The sequence below is a fragment of the Ciconia boyciana genome, chromosome 9 (assembly GCF_034638445.1).
Source record: "Ciconia boyciana chromosome 9, ASM3463844v1, whole genome shotgun sequence".
Taxonomy (NCBI): domain Eukaryota; kingdom Metazoa; phylum Chordata; class Aves; order Ciconiiformes; family Ciconiidae; genus Ciconia; species Ciconia boyciana.
The window spans coordinates 26,340,850-26,360,647 of record NC_132942.1 but is presented as its reverse complement, the minus strand read 5'-3'; the positions used below and the strand labels follow the sequence as shown (position 1 = coordinate 26,360,647).

Sequence of the window (19,798 nt, the reverse complement as noted above, 5' to 3'; positions counted from 1 at the left end):
GTTTCAACTGATTGCAAAGCCATAACCTAGAGGTGACCAGCTGGACCGTGGCAGAATGTAACAGGGTGGGCCGGTAGCTGCACAGCATAGCTACTGTGTTGCTCAGGACAGAGACTCCCAAAAATTTTAAGGGAGAGAAGCGTTCTCCTCAAAGGCACCATGAGAACATTAATTATAATGGTGCAGTCCCCTCTAGTATTACTTTGAAAGTAAGATTTTTGGTAGACTTCACCATGACAAATCTTGGAAACAGATTAATTTAAACAGTCCCACTTTAAAAAAATGAAAAAGCTTTCTCTCCAGTCCCACCTGATTGTAATAAAACTTCATATGGGAGGTTTTAATGATGAAATGGCATCTGGCATGGGATGCTTCTGACTAGAAAGAAACAAATATTATTTTTAATATGATTTTTTCCCCTCTCCATTTTTACTACAGAAAGGTTGTCTGGCTCCATCATGACATAAACGTAGCATTTTGCATTGCACAGAAAAAGGAGTGACCCATTAGGCCAATTAAATCCGAACATGAACACAATTACAAGGTCAATGCTTTGTTTCCTCTGGCACCAGAAGGAGAGAACTAAGCATGTAAACAGTGACATCACATTGCCTAAAAAGTGTTCCACTACAAGAGAAATACATATCATGCATATTTCTGGCTTACCAGCACATGCAAAAAGAAAAAAAGAAAAATCTCACCACGCTCGCAAGGTGAGCTTACCTAAATCCAGGAGAAAAATGAGTAAAAGGTTATTTATCAGAGAATGATGCCTCATGAAAATACATTAAAACAAAGCATAAATTACTTTCTAAAGCCAATACACATCGTAAGCATTTCTTTTATTTGTTGTAATATAAAGAAGCATACATCATTCAGTTCTTTTAAGTACAACTCAAATTGTACACCAACAAAAAAGATCAATTCAGACACCCATGAACATGTCACAACAGGATTCATTACATTTTGCTCTGCTGATATTGCACTTGGAATGGTTTTGAAGTAAGGCACAGTAAAAACAAAGTCATTTAGTGCTTCTACAGCAGATGTCTTTTTTTAAACACATGCTACATGACGTAAAAGTACTTCTTCTAGCTTATGTATATACACACACAGGGAAAAAGAAAAAAGCATGCACTAGAGGATTTAGATTTCAACATATCTTGTTGTTTCATAATATACAAATAAAGTAGTTTAAAGATGTAAACAAATTGCATGCACATAAACTAGAGCAAAATCTTTAATACAGTATCTGAAAGCTATTATGCTTAAATAAAAAAATATAACTTATTAGTACTCAGGTTTATGTGCCATTTTTGTCCTGTAGAGATTAAAAGTTTGGGGCTGGGAGCAGGGAGTTATAGGTGGGCAGGGAGGATTTTTCTGGTTTTGCCATTGTTTTTATTTTTTTTTTTTGCTTTACGCGTTGGCAGCAGTACATTGGTAAGACAAATATGGCTTTTGCAAAACAATGTATAATGAAAACATGAGAAAGCACAATTGCATTTGGGGTCTAGTATCCTGGTATTTTCCAGTCAAGAACAAAACAAAACAAATCAATATGATCTACACTTTGAACGGGGAAAGCTATGCATTCCAAAAGACCTTTCTAAAGACATTTAAACTCTACAAAAACCAGACACTTTGTCAAGTGTAAACTTTTAAAAACTAAGCACAGAAGAATCCGAATGACTCAAGCTTCGCTTTCCACTTCAAATGCTACTGAACAGGTTTCTCCCATGGCTGCGATAGCTGAAGTGCTATTAGATTGTCTTCAGAATTAACTAGATGCCAGGAGCAGGTTTGCTTATTTTTAAACAAGTACATTAGAAATTAAGTAAATTAACTGCATAATTTTTGGTTTCACTTTATCTTTGGCATAGGATATGCCATTTTTCAAATTAAATACAGGACATGTACCACTCTACATTCCAACATATTATGCTGAAAAGGCACATTTGCTGCTGCCGGGGTGGCAAGGGAAGACTTCTTATTTTGCAAAAGGCATGGTGTTTAGTGCCACGTTCTTTCCCCATCCCCCAAAGAGTGTTTAGTTAGACCAGGTACAGTTCTACATAGCGGCTTCCCAGGAGCTGTCCGTTTTTCTCAGCCACTGCTTTCTTAGCTAGATCCAGGCTTGGAAAAGTCACCAATGCCTCTCCACTGGGCTGGCCACTAAAGTTGTAAAGCATGAGGATGGAATCTGCGTGGAGCTGCAACGGTACAAGAAGACAAAAGAAAGAAGAACTGTGAAGACCAGAGACCACACCTGGAAATGCAGTTTTTAATGCTGTGCATCTGGTTTACTCCACTCCTGCGTCTGTGGCAAAAAGATTCTGGATGTTAGAACAGGAAGGAGGAGAAGGGACCAAAGATTAAAAGTTTGGCTTGGAGAACAGCAGCAGCTCTTATTCTGCTGTTGTACTGAACAGAATGATGTAGACATAATTCCATGCAAAGATTTTGCTAGAGACATAATTCAGATTAAAGGTTGACAAGAAAAGAAAGACTTACTTGTTAATAAACAGTAAACGGAGCACGAAAGTCCAGGCATTCAGTGAATAATTCTTGTACTATGTGGACTACTGGCCAAGTAACAAAGGCTATAAGGCACATGAATACTCACACACAAAGTTTAAAAAAAAAAAAAAAAGAAAAAGATAGAGCTGTATGTGAGTTCCATGTTGGGAGGATGAGCTGAATTTAACACAGGTATACAATGCAAGACAGATTGTTTGGTAAAACAACTGAATTAAAAGAAACCCTTATTGTAATTTTAACAAGGCTAAGAAAAAAGCAGGATGACAAATGAGATTTAGTCGGTGGAATTGATTTACTTTGGAGTGCATTTGCCCTTGTGAATTCTTAAAAGGCAGTTTCAAAATGCTGAGTTTAAAGCAGACATCTCTGTCTGCCCTATGGTACCCCAGCCATTTCTCACAACATGCTGGAAGTCCTTCCAAGCTAAAGTTCAGAAGCCCTATTTGTTGGATAGAAATGGATCTCAGAGAAGTTTCAAAACCAAAGGTTGAAGGATCAAAAGCTCAGTATACAAGATTAGTTTGTTGGAGAAATCAGTGCCAGACAAAACATATGGTCTATGCTGGAAAACCAACCAGTTTTATGAGTATTAACCCAATTCAAGTTAAGTTCACATGACATATGTCCTCGTGATTTTATTAAAAGTTAAAATATTTAAGAGTTTCACTTTTTGTAGAATTTGTGTGTGCCTGGTATACTGCAAGAAATATCAGACTTCTCAGTTATTACCAGAAGCAGTTTCTGATCAGCTTTACATTCAAACATATGAAAATAAAGCTAGCACATGCCAGAGCTTTACTCACCCAAACACTTAGCAGGTAGTAAAAGTATTCTTAAGTTACAAGCAACAGTACACTTTAGAAACCAAAAGCATGTATAAGACAGTCAGTACAGACTTCATATCATTTCTTCTCACAGAACTAAAGTTAGTCAAGAAATAGCATGCAGAAAGAAATTCAAAAAGACAAATAAAATGTCATGTCTGAAGCCCAGTTCAGGTTTGGAAGTAATCTTGGTTTATTTCAGAATAACACTATGCTCAAAGAGAAAGTTGTGCACAGTTTGGGTTGAGCTGCAAATCGGAGCTAAAAGATGGTCTGCTCTAAACCAGCTCTTTGCTGTTAATCCATATGGGATCAAGTAATTTAGCACATCAGTCCTGAATGTAAGTTTAATATTGCCGTTCAGTCAGCTGAAAACATATATAGAAGCACAGTTAGACCTCTGAGCACAGAGGAGAGCTTCAAAAAGTAGTTTAAATAGCAGCCTTGGTGTAATACCAGGGTAAGGATCTGGAAATTCATGTTATAAGAGTTTCATAGAAAGTTAGCAGAGACGTCTACACATTCTGCAAGCAACATAAAAGGGTTAAATAAAAGCCTTCAGTTTCATTTTAAGATACACTAGTTTTAGGTTCTTATTTATATAGATATATAGATAGAAACAGATTTTCTTTACATACATATATTTTTTAAAATACAGATTCAAAATCAGTACAATTTTTTTTTCTGGATGTTTTATTCTAAGAAGAGTGGTATCTGTATGATACTACTTTGGATTGCTTAGAATTCTGGATTACCTACTCCATGAATTATTTTCTAGTCAAAGACTGTTTCCGTCTCATACATAGTAGAACCCTATTGCTGAACTTGTTTTCCAGTTAATCTGGGTAAAACAAGAGAGCCAAACAGATTGTCCAAGGTCACAAAAACATGGAAATGTTCAGAATAATAATGGGTGTTCTTCTATGCAGCCTCTAATCTATCTTCTCCTTAGCAGATCTAAAAGTACCATGAGAAACCAACTAATTTGAAAACTGAGTTGATAGTAATTATATGAGGGTAGCTTTATCTATGAAGGTGCTTCTATCAAGGCACAATATTTGCCATTTTTTGTATTGAAAGTTTTGTGGGTTTTTTTCTAAGGAGAAAAAACCCATAGTAACTAATCAGTAGCCTTTTGAATGGAATACAATAATATGAGGAAGTCATAAACTCCACATAGGTCACCACAAAATTTCCTTAAGAATTATGTGTTAGTGCCAAAAATGTGTGCAAGTTTACCTTTAGCAAATTTAGTTAGTTGCATTAGAAAGCCACTATACCAAAGAAAACTCTTCAAAAAAAAAAAAAAGAAAGTAATAGTTCACATTGCATTAGGGAGATCAAGAAACAGAGAAATTATCTCTAGACAGCTATGTGATACAGGAAAGAGAAAACTAGAGATTTGGGGTTTTTTTTCCATATACATTGGTGTGCGCTTTGTAGCCATATCAAGAAAAAAAAATCATCTTCTACTGCTATGCTAAAAATAAAATATTGGACTGAAAGCTTCACATGAGAAACAAACACTAATAAATCCTACTGGAAGTTTAACACACCATCAGAGCAGAACCAGGCAATCACACTACCTCCACCACTGCTATCCCATCAACTACAGATCACAATTGGCCTATTTCTTTAGGTTAGTTGATTTTTTAATAGGACAAAAGCACAAAGGTTAAAGCAAGGATCCCAACGCAAGCTAAGAAGGGGGAAAGGCCATAAGCAAAAAATTCTGTATCACCAAGCCCTTCTTTCCCTTCCCATTCACCACTGGAGACCCAGTTTCTGCCAGTCGCAGCTTACCTTTTTCAGAAGTTACAAAGAGTTACAAACAGACCCACTCTTTCGGTGCTTGTAACACACTCCTTGCTTGATCGCTCAGCTGAATAAGGCCATTGTAGTCATCAGGTGCATACTACAGTACAAGTGTGATATATGATAATCAGCAAGAGAGGAACAGTTCTGGTACAGCAAGCCACACAGACGATCATTTGCAACCATAATTAAGAGCATCAACTAATAACTGGCAGGAGACAGTGAATTTGACAGATACTATTTTTATGCAAGATAAAAAAAAGAAATACATCAACTGAATTACCGGTCGTAGAAATAGATTTAAAGTAAACGCATGTGGGGAATATTCTAAACTCAGTATCTGAACTGTTCCTTATCAAGGAAGGGAAATAGTTTAGACCATGAAGTGCTCCTTTTTTCCTTCTACTCATGAGATGGCAGCATCAGATAACAAAACTCTTAAGTTTGCATAATCATGCTTCCAGTAATGACTCTCACTGGGACAGGTGAGCATCTTCCAGCATGCATACTGAAGTGGGGGATTAGAAGAAGCATACAGATCTCATTTAGGTCTTTTATGGAGTCATGGAAATAAACTGCAGCTTCTCCAGGGCTGAGTGATAAGCACTTCAGCTGCATATACTAGACTTACATAGACTACACTAGTGTAGTTAAAGAAAAACTATGTCCCAGCATGAATGCACTTAGAAGATAAAATAGCATTTATACTAGTATAGTATATTTCCATATAGGAAAGAGAAATAAACTCTACAGTGTAACTGCATCGTGATAGGTTTGTAGTAGAAGAATATTAAAACAAAACTAGTGACTGTACAGTAGAGTCACACCAATAAATTAAAACAAAAAAACCCACATGTGGAGCAGATCTAAGAAATATTTGAGATCCTCAATCTGAACAGTAATCATGCATACTATTGGAGGGCCTGGTACAAATATGAAATCTATAGTCAGGAAATAGATCTTGGGGAATATGAAACACTGTTTTGTATCTATCTCATAATCTTTCCAAAATTACATATCCTGGAGAGGGACTGAGCATACTTGCACATGCTACAGAGACTACCGGAGTGGCTCCTGTAATCCAAAATACAAAGTGTTTAGCACAAGCCAAGTTATAGAATAGCCTTTCAGTGGCAAGAAGAGTTTCCTGTCTCCCCCAAAATGGCTGTTTTGCACTAACATTTTAGAGGATTGCCAAATGCACACAATGTAGACATACTATGCTGCCTTCCTTTGATATTCCTATAATACAGAGTCTCCTGCCAGCTTAGGGAGAAAAAGGTATTATATTTGGGCATATGGGACACATTGTATCCATCCAAAGTGAAGTTGAAAAGAAAAAAAAAAAAAACCAACCCAAACCCATCACAGTATACACCTTCCACAGAGAACGATAACCAAGAGCCCAGAAAATGTAAAAGAAAAGAACCTCCCACAATTTTTACTACTGAATTCTAGCCACCTTCACATCTAGACCCATGCCATTAAGTAAAAGACAAATATAAGAAGTATTTTCTAGATAGTTCCTGCCAGGGCAACCAGACCGTGCAAACATTAGATTTATCAGTTCCCAGACCTGCCCTTGAAACAAATCTACAAAATGTAAGTTTACTCTTTGGAAGGAATGTCTCAAGATAGTACATACTTTAGATTATCAGTAGATGTACAGTAGGTAAAGGTCTATAGTCTCTTGTGAGGGACAGTGTTTAAAAGGTTACACTTGAAATGCATAAACAATGAGGAAAACATGAAAGTGGGAAAACTACCCTGCACAGAAATGTCAAAGTTGTCAGAGCTTAGGCCTACGCTGAGAGAGAGATCAAAATACCTAGCAATAGAAGCAACTTCTAATCACAAGAAAGATAGGTAAGAGACTGCAGTTAATTAAAACTGAAGTTGTGCAACAGTAAATTCTTCAAACTTACAGATTTCAAAAAGTAGTACTACAAACCAAGCTAGGAAATAAAGTGGGGAAATTCTTATTCCCTGTGAATGAAATGGAAACTACCCTGACTTGCCTGAGGAAGTACATGATCATGAATACTTCTGATTCTGTCTGCATTTCAGAAACTCATAATGAAAACATCCAATCACGCAGGATAAACAGTGTAAAGCCAAGGGTGGACCTATGAACTCATTGTTCAAAATGGAAATACAGTTTTGCTAGCTTCACCTGCAATGCAGTAGGCCAAATTCTGCTTCCATTTAGATTTGAAAAATACCACCTAGTGATTTAACCCCCCCAGTATAACCAGTTGCAAGTTCACTGAACTAGATTCTAGCAGTTTGTTTCCTGTATAAATGCTATTGAGATCTGAGATAGTATGACAATACAGACACAATATGAAACTTCACATTATATTTTCAAATCCTACCCTTAACACACAAGTAACTGTTAAGAAGTTACCAAATACTGCAAATGTTGCCCTTAAATTTAAGAGAAACAAAATTAAAAGCAGACCTCACTGTTAGTGCCTTCACTACCCTCCTCTTACTCCACTATCATCTCATTCCCACCTTCCTTGCTTCTCTGAACAGAAACACAGCCCCTTTCCTCAGAGCTGCTGCTTTCTTCCCTCCTCCCTTTGAGCTCATAGCTCTTGGGGGGGGGTTGGACTTCCCTTCCGACCTAAAAGATTCTGTGATTCCTTCTCACCCAGGGGTTTCCACTTACTCTCAGTACGTCAACAGTAACATTAAAAATATAGTGGTCTACTGGAAGGACGCGGTAGCAAATCTTGCTTTTTAAGCCATTACTTAATCTATGAAATACAATCTCTATCAAAGTTTTCCTTCATTTCATCCTCTTAAATTGGATACTCTCACATGCTCATAGATGATGAACAGGGAAAACCTATTTCCTAGAATGACTGAAGGAGAATGCAGAAATAAATTCAGACAATAAAGCAATTTCTCTTTCCGTCTTGAAGTAGCCATCGAGAAGCCTAGCTTAGTCTAGTAAGGAAGATTGCACAGAATACCATTGTTAAATTGAGAACTCCATTAGAAAAGTCAGCCTCAGAGTTAAGGACATCAAGATATGGTTCTCAGCATACGCTCTGGTGCTATACTGACTTCTTCCAGTGATCAGAGATGGGAGTTAGGATCAAGAAAGATGGAAACTAAATATGGAAACTAGGTATGGGATGAGGTTTGCATTTAGAACTTAACCTGGGAGAAGGAAGCAAAAGAGAACCTTTGCAAGTGGTTACTAAATAAGATTCTGGGATCAACGATTAGCTCTACAGCAGGCTGCAAGATGGCAGGGAGAATATGCACACATACTGGGGAAAAAAAACGCAGCTGACTGGAACAGAGATTACACTGCAGAGTCAAGAATGGTGTTTCCTGTTCCCTACATTCTTCTTGTTATCTCCCCTGTGACAGCGGGGATTTTTTTAGCTTAAGACACATCTATTAATAATGGCAAAATGATGTTTTCTGAAGGACATGTTGCTTCTTTACAGAATCAGTGGTTTACCTTACAATCGCAAGGTAAATACCTTTCCAGGTATTAACAATTGAAATGGCAGAGATACTTAAACTCATGTATATTAAAAAACACTTATTATAATATTAGATAACATATTACAATAGACTATATAATAATAATGTGACAGATGTATATTAAATAACACTAACTCCTCTCTCCTAAAGGAGATTACCGTTTCTGACCAACAATTACCTCCAGTATGGTACATCTCCCAGACAGACTATCTGCTATGCTTACTGCAGTGCAAAACTTTTTAAGATTATAGGAATCAGTTAGGTTAATAAAGAAGTAGTGTACTACACACTCTCCTTGTACATGTTTGTTGGTTTGTGTTTTTTTTTCCAAGCTATTTTATTTCTTTCAGGAATACCTGCTACATTGAGAAGAATATAGGACTGTTCTTGTCCCCTCCCAGACTGTGCACAGATTTAACCAGGTCACCAGTGAGACATTGATTTCCATTTCATTTTTGCAGTTCCTACAGTGGACATTCAAACTCAGTCTAAAACAGCATATGCAAAGCAATCTACGGAAAAAAAATCCATTGCTAAAAACAAAATTAAAATTGGAAAGTATACTTAGACATGTCTCAACTGGGAAAAAAACCAAGGGAAAATGAAAGCTAAAAATAGTTCCCACCTGGAAAGGAAAACATCATAGCCAAAATGGTCTCTTCAGGATTGCAGCTGCAATTCTAGCCTAAACTACCAATAAACTATCTCACAGAACAGTTCCCAAAGGGAAGAAATCCATCTCTCAGACTTCGGAAAAAAGTCTAGATACAGTAAGTCTGGAACGTAGAATCTGATTTAATGACTAGGTAACTAACCTTTGGCACAAGAGTCAAGAGAAATACCCAAAACTGGCTTTGCCACTGAAGTATATCAATTGTACCTTAGGAGTGCAGATACAAGCATTGGCAACCACCTGAATGCTCTGTGGAACAGATACTACCTGAATGTTTTGTGGAACAGATAGTGAAATATGTAATGCCAGTTCCCAAAAATACACCATGAAGATAGTGCCACTTAAGTCTCTTGCTTCAAGCATGGGAGGCAACAGACAGAAAGATTAACCACTAATTTACTAGACCCAATCTCACAGATGCTTTCTCCACACAGGCAACATTTCCAGGTGGAAGATAAATTTAGGAATAAAGCAAAACAAACAGCATACTTTATTCCGAGTGCATGGGGTGAGAATATAATAATGTCTATATTGCCAGATGACTTCAAATACCAGTAAGTGGGAATTCTTCCTCTACCACATCCTCCTTTCCCTTCCCTTCCCTAGACAGAGGGTGCTATGCCTAGAATTGGCACACAGATGATGGGGTATCCCTCTCAGACTACGAAGCGTCAGATTTCAAAAGGAACCCATAGGAAATAGAGAATACTTCTTTGTTCAAGCATGCATTTCAGAGAAAAAAACCTAATCCCTAAAAAGTCAGTAACAATGAAGCCTGCTGTCCTGATACAAGAGAGAAATGTTGTTAATGCCCTTGGAATTTAGCCATCCATCCACTTCCCTTCACTTCCTTATTACTGTTTTAAGAACAAGCCACCCTCCTATCCCTCCAACAATGAGCCTCGAATTCTGGGTCTCTGAAGACCTGGAGGATTAATATGCTGCACAAGCTCTTTTTAGCTACAGATAAAAGGCACCTAAGCTCAGTACAGGTTTAAAGAATAGTATTTATTTTAAGCTTCTCCTACATAAAAACATTTACACAAAGAAGTCCCTACATTTCCATGCTAGCCTTTTTCAGCAAATTCAAGAAGCTTTAAATAAAGCTCAGATGGTAACCATGGCCCCTAAATCTTAGTCTTCTCCTAGTTTATTTTTTACTAGTCCTGAATTAAACATACACCTAAATAGCAAGTCTGCTTTCTAAGAACTAATCCACACAGTCTTTTTCAGGCGGACATGGAGTTCACTTTACATTCATGCCAACCTCCAAGAAACTGGGCAATTACTACAAAATGCAAGCTGAATCCTAGCTGAGACAACAGTTGTGAACTAGCTTTTGGTGGGCTAAGACCATGGGCACAGTTAAATTGCATCTACTGATACATAAACCTAACAGTTCTTGTCAGAATACTAACTCTGTCAGTGTTAGCAATAAACCTGCATTCTCATAAGAAGAAGAAGGAAAAAAAGTCATAATTTGGAGTCTAGAAATATTTCTTATTGATTCATTTAGTAGCTAAAGAGTAAAACCCATAGAGGATTTAGCCAGTAAATACAGAAAAATACTTTTTAGTGAAAAATTTTGTTCTGATATGCACAAACAACTTCAGGTAAGTTGATCACCCAACTACTACACCTGTTTCTTCCTTATTTACTTGATTTCTCTCACTGCTTCTACAACTGTACAGAGTGATGGCCTAAAGTAACACTGGAAAGTCTGTTGCATGTAATTACTATTTTTGCACCACTTCTTCCTCAAATTTTTCCCCATAGGATCTGAAATACGAATTATTTTTCTTAATTCTAGAAGGGTCTCTTCACAATCACATATTTTTCAAATTATAAGGGAAGTTTCCTGTAAACATCCATAGATCCCTTACTTCGACATAATGCCTAAAGACCAGGAGCTGCTGAGCAGCTGGTGTTTTAGCACCTGTCAGAGCAACTACTGTCATCCCACTGTCCTATCTGAATTGTATGGTGGGGTTGTTGTTTGTTGTGGTTTTGGTTGTTGTTGCTTTTTTAAGTATCCTTTAGCTATGTATCCATAGTCAAATCAATAGCCCTGTTGCATTACAGTACAACTAAAATGCAGTTTAACATGACTTACTGAATCAGAGAGTACTAATATTAGCTCCTTCAAAGATTACAATACACTACAATATTATACAGAAAGGTGATGGGGAAAATTACCCTCTCCAAGATTTACTATTAAAATTCTTCACAGGTTTTTCAAGATTGTTTAATGCAAGATACATTAAACACATGCAAGCTGGAAGGAATTTTCAACAATAAAAAACAAGAAAGCAGAACTACAAGAAGAAATCAAGCTGCTGAACCACTAACTGAGAGGCTAGTGCTGATAAAATTAACTGAAAATTAAAATGCTGATCTGCAGAATTTTACATTATTTCTTATTAGAAGCATGTACCGATGTTGAGACCAGCTTGTTAAAGCCCATGATAAGCAAAGTCTATCTCTTAAGAGGCAGGTCTGGTATGAAAGGTGCTTTCACTTAAGTAGCAACATATACATACATGCAACATACAGAGCCCATGAAGACCGAAGGAAGAAAACAGAAGAGAATAAAGCAAGAACTAAAACTTAAAGCCTGTTCCTTTCAGACAAGGACATACAAAGACAAAAATCACCCCTCAATCTCAGCATCTCCGATCTGGTTCCCAGAATACCAACATTGAAGCCCACTGAATACCAACATCAATTAATTATACAGAGATTAAAACCATGCCCAAACCACTGACAATTATTAGGGGCTCACTTTATAAACGAGCAGAAGCATCGTGCAATAAATCCTTGGGCAGCAGCAGAAAATGAAAAAATAGTGTGAGGAGAGAGGAAAGGGGAGGAAAAAAGAAAAAAATATTAGTTATTGCTCCAGAGACGTAATATTGTCCCAATACAGTACACCACCTCTTTTTTCCCCTAAAGGAATGAGCGAGTATAAAACTAGCATTACCACATGTGGGATTCCAAGAACAATTCAAAATAATTCCTTGGCTCCTTTATAAGATATTGAACCCGATCTCATTTGGACAACATCTTCTAAAGAAATCAAAGAGGTGACCAATTTAATAACAGTAACTGATGATGACAGGAGGTTGCAGCAGAAGAATATAGTTTTCACCTTGTGACAAAATTTCTATTTATTTGAAACATTTAATTGTGCAGTACAAACACTATGAACTGCTCTCCAAACGCAGAAACAAGGAAAAGGGCAAATTCAGCACCAGATCCAAAGTCCAGATTCACTAAACTGAAGATTTAGTGGAAGACAGAGCTATCAGACATTGTCACTGACCTGTTCCATGCACAGACAGGTTCAGGTCACATTTTTCAACAGTGCACTTACACTTCTACCTGAATTTCAGTTTAGAAAATGGGCTTCTGCACTTAAGGTTTTAATATACCCACCATCCATCCACCAAAAACCCCAGTCAGTTGAAAAAAACAAAAGTTAAAATATGAATGGCTAAGCAACAGATGAATGATTACTACTGTTTGTCTGGAAATCATGAAAGCCACAAGTAATTGAATTTGTTTTGAACTCTGGAAATATCTGTTGAAGAAAAAGCCCTAAAATACAGTGACATTTAGTTTCTTTTTAATGTTTTTCAAAATTCATCACACTTTTATAAGCTAACCTTCGAATTTTTCCACTGAAAAACCAAGTATGCAAAACTACTTTCAAACATAAGTGTAACATTCGAAAAGAAGCGACAACAGGTAGAGCAGTATCTTTCAAATACTCAAAACCTGGAACATATACAATTAAGCATCTGTTCTCCGTCTACATTCATTTACATAGCAGACATCTGTCTCTACAAATTAAAGCCCATTGTTCTTTAAGAATCTTAAAGAAAAAAAAAAGAAAAAAACCATGCCTGAATGTTTCATATTAACTGCCACTATGCATTAAAAAGAATCCATCTGCATCTTACCCTTTAGCAATATCACTGTTATCCAACTTACAGAATTTTGAAGGACAAACATACAAAAATTGTCATCTTTTCACACATATCACTTGAACAGTGGTTTGAGACCCACCAAGAGGATTTTAAGTCAGGGCTTCTGAGTAGTACCAAAAAGGCAGATTTGGTATTTGTGTAAGTGCTGTTATCCACAGAAGTTAAATACTCACCAGAATATACCATATTGAATTATCTTTCCTTTTAGCAAGCATGTGGTGACAAAACACGGATATAGATACAATATCCTCTGAGATGAAAGGCAGAAGACATGGAAAGACCCATTCCATGAATTCAAATAAGTGCTGCTGGAAAAGAAGTTTGTACATGGTGCTTTTTTTTTTTTTTAAATGTTCCTCAAGAAGATAAGTTTCAATGTATTTGCTCACTGATAGAGCATTGAATCAGTACATACTGACTGAAGGTACCTATAGCACGTAGAATATTTGCTATCAGTACAAAATGGTTTGGAGAATACAGTTTTCCTTTAGGTCGCAATGTAATGCAGTTTTAATGGAAAATGTTCCTGCCTGTAACCAAAATAATTAGTCCTTGAAAGGGTGTCTGACAGAGGCGTCTGGTCTCTCTCCTTTTGCAAGCAAGTCACCACGCCTAAGTCACAGCCTTTCGTACTACAAATTTGCTCTCAGTAGACTTTAACACTTAAGTCTTGAAGGTCAAACACTGGCCCTACCTAGGGCTCCCACCAAAAAGTGGCCAGGACTGAAAGCTTTTGTCAGCTCTCACCTTCCTCTGGCAGCCCCTTCATAGCCCCACTCACACTGGGGCTCTGAGCTTTCTCCCTCTCCAAACTCAAACCCTAACCTTAGGCACGAAATCACTGCTTTCAAATTAGGATATGTTTGCTATATAAGAAATAAGGCAAATTGTATATTACACTCAGTCTGCCAGTTAAATATACAACATTGAGCTTGCACACTTGTTCAGCAATTTCCAAAAGCACTCACTTGCTCACTTTGATCCCCACTGATCATTACTCAGAGGTCCAAATACAATATCAAGGAGAGGGACTGCATACTAACCTGGTACCCCTGGAAGAAACTGAGTATCTCCTTCATTCCTGTGTTATATGGCAAGCCCTGCATACGGACTAATGCTCCAGGCTGGGGCAGAATCGGAGTGTGGGTGGCAGTGGCAGCAGCGGCTACAGCTCCTGGAGGAGCTGCAATATACCCCACTGTGGTAGGGGATACTGGAGGACTGAAAGACAAAGAGGAGCAAAGTTGTTATGAAAACTAATAACTCTTTTAGGACTCAATAGGCAAAGATGAAACTGAAAATTTAAATTTGAGAATAAGCCCAAAAACCACAGGAAGACAAGCTGCCCTGATGTGGACTGCTTTGTGGACTTTCTTCATTTCTCTTTAGCATCTGATAATTTATTTTTAGAGAAGGGAGGGAAAGGAAAATAGTTAACATCTGTAGTTGAAGACATAAAGAGTGGCACTTGTTATTTCACAGGGAAGAGAAAAATAGTAGCTGCAGATGACTTGTTCTATGATCGTTAATAAACCATAAAGAAAAAAAGCAGGAGGGGAATCATAGTATGAAACGCAGGCAAGGACCCAAATCTGGTACTGAGCCACAAAACAGTGAGTAAAGTAGCATCTCTGGTCAGTGCCCATCTAGCAATTTACCAGATACTCGGGCTAGTAAGTGTCACAAGCCTAGGAACTATCAATGAACAAGCTATTTCCCCATGGACCCAAGTACCAGACTTCAGTGAGCCATGTTGATACCATGTGTGGGAAGGGAAAAGGTGGAGATCATCTGCTTTGCTTACACATGTAAAGCGTTCTTTGGTCTCACTGATATAAGAAATCAAACCTAGTACACCTGTGATGAGTCTTTCAGTATGGAAACAGTATCATAAGTACAAGAACAAAATAAGGGATGAGGATAGAGGCATGTATTGACACAGCTTCTCGTTTGGCCAAGAAATAGAACCGCCTTGATGACATTGCCCCTGTGCCAAAAACACTGTTAAATATTAGACCAATATTATCATGAGATTCAAACAGAACCTACAGAAAAGCTGGACTTCATTACAAGGCCATAGAGAATCAGTTAAAATGGCTACTGCCTCTACTGATGAACATCAAGTTTCCAGGATTATCTACACCAGAAGTACAAATTTAAGAGCTGTTCACAGGTGACCACACAGTTGCCTGCTCCACTGAGATGAAATGTCAAGAGAAGCAGCTAAGTCTAGGGGTTACCTGGGATAGTAAGCTGTGTAATTCATATAAAGCTGAGCAGCCTGAGCTGGGTAGTAGGTAACAGTTGGAGGAGCAGCCGTGGAGACCTGAGGAGTCCTAGTGGTTGGCAAGAGGGCTTGTGGCTGGTAAAGCGCTGCCTCTGCTGGGATCACAGCTGCTGTTTGGAAAGCAGCATAAGCTGGTGGAGAAAGACCTAAAAATGAACCAGGACACAGCAACAAAAAAACAATCAGAATGGAGATCTCTGCTATAGGAAAAGAATTATTCATCCCAATGTGATTAATACCATCTGGGCATGATTAATGAACACTTGTGCAAAGACTGCTTTCTAGTCTATCCCCTGGAGACCCCTGCTACATCACCATGAATGACAACTGGGGCATTTGAAATGAGCAATTCCTAAGAGTTCACAACTCCTAGAGCTGAGCAGCCTTATCCATATGCAAATGGAAATTAGGGAACTTCAGAGTTATTCAAAGAAAGCATAAAGCCCTGTGCATAGAGAAAGCAGGTGTGCACACCAACACACCCTCTGTTCTTTCTAACAGAAGTTGTACTCTGTGGGACAAAAGTACCATAATATTAGTTACACATGGGTATCCACAACTGCTGACCATGAGCCTTCATGTATAAGCCTCCTGCAACTTCAAAAAGTATTTTTCGGATATAGTAAATGGAAGAAAGAAAACCTCACTAGAACACTAGTCTGATGCATTTTGATGAACAAATATTGGATTTGTATAGGAACATAAAGCTTGGCTTGGTGTGCAGTCAAACTGGTTTTAAATACTATATTCAGCAGCTTTTTACTATTTTGCAAATACACATTGGTATCTGCTTGGTGAGTTGGTAGTGAGACTGATTAGAATGGTACAGTAAAGTTCCATTATAGTTTCACAATAAGGTTCACTGTAATCTTAAATAAAATAAAAATATAAAAATCCATCTAACTGGTCTGTTAGGATATCATCCCAGTGGGTGTTTTCCTTCAAAAATAAGCCCAAAGAGTACCTTCTCAATGCTCTAAGGCAAGATAGCAAGAGCACTCATTGGCAGCTAGAATACAGAATTTCTCCCCTTTTTAAAAAATCCCTCTAATTCCAAGTAGGTTTCATTACAGAGAAGTCTACTGCAGAGCTCAGAAGAACAGTGCACCCATAAAAAGCAAAGTGTGCAACAATTTCACTGGCAAGGCCTTGCTGCCCTCTACTCACCACCGAAAATACAATAAAAATGCCTCTGATCAGTCCCATTATTGCCCAAAGGGAACAATTCCAATCTCAGCATGTGTACAGATGGATTATTATCGATCATGGCAAAATCCAAGTCAAAAGGTGAAAGGCCACAAAGCTTCAGCACCTACCACATATCAGCCTTTAGCAGCAGAGAGCAGAAGAATTGCAGACTTACATGGTAACTTACATGGCGGTGGGGATAAGCCACTACGATTTAAAGTGCCACCCATTAAAACAAAGTTCATCTCCTCTCCTGAACACTGGAATACTTCCACATAACGGTCCTTCATCATTTTTTTGTGACATTTTTGAGCCACCATAAAGGCTTTGTCAGCAGATTTCATTTGGATAAAAGCATCACCTGATGGTCGTCCCTGGGGGAGAGGGTAAATAATCATAAGTCAATCTGTTATTAAAACACCCGGAGCACAAGAAATGCAGAAAATACTAAGATCAAATGTCTACTGAAAGTCTGTATTGTTCTTCCTCGTCTGGCACCAATGACTAATAACTCAACAATTATTTTTAGGAGCAGAAAGGTAAGACTCATGTAACCAGTGCCCAGTTAACACAACACTACTTCTGTCTTCTGCAGAAAGAAATAGAGAATAATTTAGCACAGAAACAAAGTTTGGAGGTCTCTAATCCAAACGCTGTTCAAAGCAGGGCTACCTCTCAAGTTACATCAGGCCATTCATGGCCTTCTCCACTTGAATTCCAAGCATCTCCAAGGGTGGAGATTCCACAGCATCTCTGTGAACCTGTTCAGGTGCTTAAATAATTTCTCATTGTGATTTTTTTTTTCCCCTTTTCACCCAATTGGAATTTTCCTTGATGCAGTTTATTAACATTGTGTCTTATTCTTTTGCTGTGAAGCTCTAGGAAGAGTTGGGCTTTGCCTTCCCTCTAACTACTTTTTAGATAATAGTACAACAGTATAAAGCTCCAGACATGCTTTAGTAAAGTCCATAGCTACATTAGAAATTGATTTCCAGGTCTGATTTTCTGCAACCTGACAGACATTGCTGTACATATAAAATATTAAAAACTTTCTTAACAAAAAAGCAGAACAAATATAGTAGATATCTCTCATTTGTTTTCTTTAATACCTCAATATTTCTGTGGCTAATAGAGTTTATTTTTAACACAAAACAACAAGGAAAAAATGTCCCTATGATTATGTCATTAAAATATATCCAAAACATGATTTTTAATTATCAACTTCCTTTAAAGCCTGAGAAGTCTCTAATCGAGTTAGAAGTCCGGAAAACCTAATTTGTCCATAAATACCACTCAAACAACACAGCTACCATTGAGCAGAAACCCTGAAGCTGACAGAGCAGCTATGCTGTCTAACATGAGACATTTCCATCTTGTGTATTTCCAGCACTTGACTGAAACACAAGGGACTATTTAAGACATCCTCCAGGATAAAGCTATCATTAAAAGAACAAGCTTCATCCTCCCGTCTTATGCACACATATATAGAAAGAAAAACAAGTGTGTATGTAAGAGGGGAGGAGAAATGAGGAGAAGGAAGGAACGAAAAGACAGGCAAACAGAACGTAGTATTTTCTCAAGGTCATAGAAGACCTGAAGCACAGCCAAGAACAGGTAAGCTACCCTGACTTCTAACCCTGTTCAATAACTGGAAAGTTAGCCCTCCCATACAAAATGCTGTTACCTGTTGATTAAGGACCATGTGCACTCCATGGGGCTTGATATCACCTGTGGCGTCTCCCATAAATTCCAGGATGTCATCAATGCCAGCAGTGTAAGGAAGGCCTCTGAGCCGGACACAGTCACGTATGCTACCCGTGGCAATGGTATATGGTGGGGGTATGACAGGAATGATGGGAGTTGGGAGAGTGGGAATAAGAGGTGTTGACATATATCGATTAAGTACCTGTTGGCAGAAAAAGCACATTGAGAGATATTTACACATCATCTGGTTGAGCACAAATCAATTCTCACAATACTATTTCACACATTTAAATAAATCCACTTCCAACATCAGAGGAAAAAAAAAAACCCAAACCTTCTTAAACCAAATTGCCATGGATAGTTTCCTGTTGGGCATTTGAAAGTTTCAAACTCAGAGGGGGAGAGAGGAAGTCTTACAAATTTAATTTGCTAGACCCTAATAACAGACCTTTCTAATCTCATTATTAAATGTTAAAAATAGATTACAGTTCATTTTAGAATATCCCAAAAAGGAACATCTGAAAACCACATTTGTGCTAATAAACTAGTATTGTCACATACAATTCTTAATTAAATTAGGGTAAATTAAAGACAGCCATTTTAAAAGAACTGAGATCTGAAATAACTAATAAGTAAAAACACTCGCTCTAATTCCTGCATAAAACCTGATTGTTTAAGTGAAGGTGTTAAGTTAGGGTGTTAACCTGAGTGCTCATCTCCAAGTACAAGGTTTCTGGAAGGGGGCGGGGGGAGAAGAAAAAAAAAAAACAGAGAAGGAAAAAAAAAACAGAGAAGGAAAAAAAAAACAGAGAAGGAAAAAAAAAACAGAGAAGGAAAAAAAAAAACAGGATAAGAACTACAGGAGACCTTGATCTTAATGTTTTATTTTCTCTTCACTCATTCTCAAATAACAAAGGGAACATAACTTGCTGTTGGGGCCTACTGCTGAAAAACATATTTAGCAATGATTATCAGAAATAAAGAAATACATTCCTCTGAAAGAGGTACCAAAAAAGAGGTTACAAAGCTTTAGTTTTGTCAATAATGATTCAGCCTAGGGAGTTTGTCTCAACAGAAGCCTTTCTTCAAGAATCTACTTGTAGCACCTTTCAGGTCAGAAATCTCCCTCAGTTGTGTATAGAATATTGCAATTACTTTGTCTTAACACTAAATAGATGAGAGCTGACTTTACCTCTTGTAATTACTCAACCAAGGAGCCTGTAATACCCTAAAAAAATAACCTCTTGGCTCAAGCAGCAAAAAAATTAGG

At 37.7% G+C, this 19,798-nt stretch overlaps 1 protein-coding gene across 2 annotated transcripts in view; it reads right to left on the bottom strand.

The window, feature by feature from the left end:
* Positions 1 to 975: 975 nt before the first annotated feature.
* ESRP2 (epithelial splicing regulatory protein 2) overlaps positions 976 to 19,798 on the bottom strand; it is a 48,595-nt gene continuing 29,772 nt past the window's right edge. The window contains exons 12-17 of one of the 2 annotated variants that reach the window (XM_072872532.1): positions 18,509 to 18,730; positions 17,000 to 17,198; positions 15,590 to 15,782; positions 14,393 to 14,570; positions 5,169 to 5,280; positions 2,111 to 2,213 (exon numbers count right to left, since the gene is read on the bottom strand). In XM_072872532.1, the coding sequence (XP_072728633.1) occupies positions 5,191 to 5,280; positions 14,393 to 14,570; positions 15,590 to 15,782; positions 17,000 to 17,198; positions 18,509 to 18,730 (882 nt within the window). In that variant the 3' untranslated portion in view covers positions 2,111 to 2,213; positions 5,169 to 5,190. Of the gene's footprint in view, positions 2,214 to 5,168; positions 5,281 to 14,392; positions 14,571 to 15,589; positions 15,783 to 16,999; positions 17,199 to 18,508; positions 18,731 to 19,798 lie in introns of both variants that reach the window. The other variant, XM_072872533.1, reaches the window with a different exon arrangement.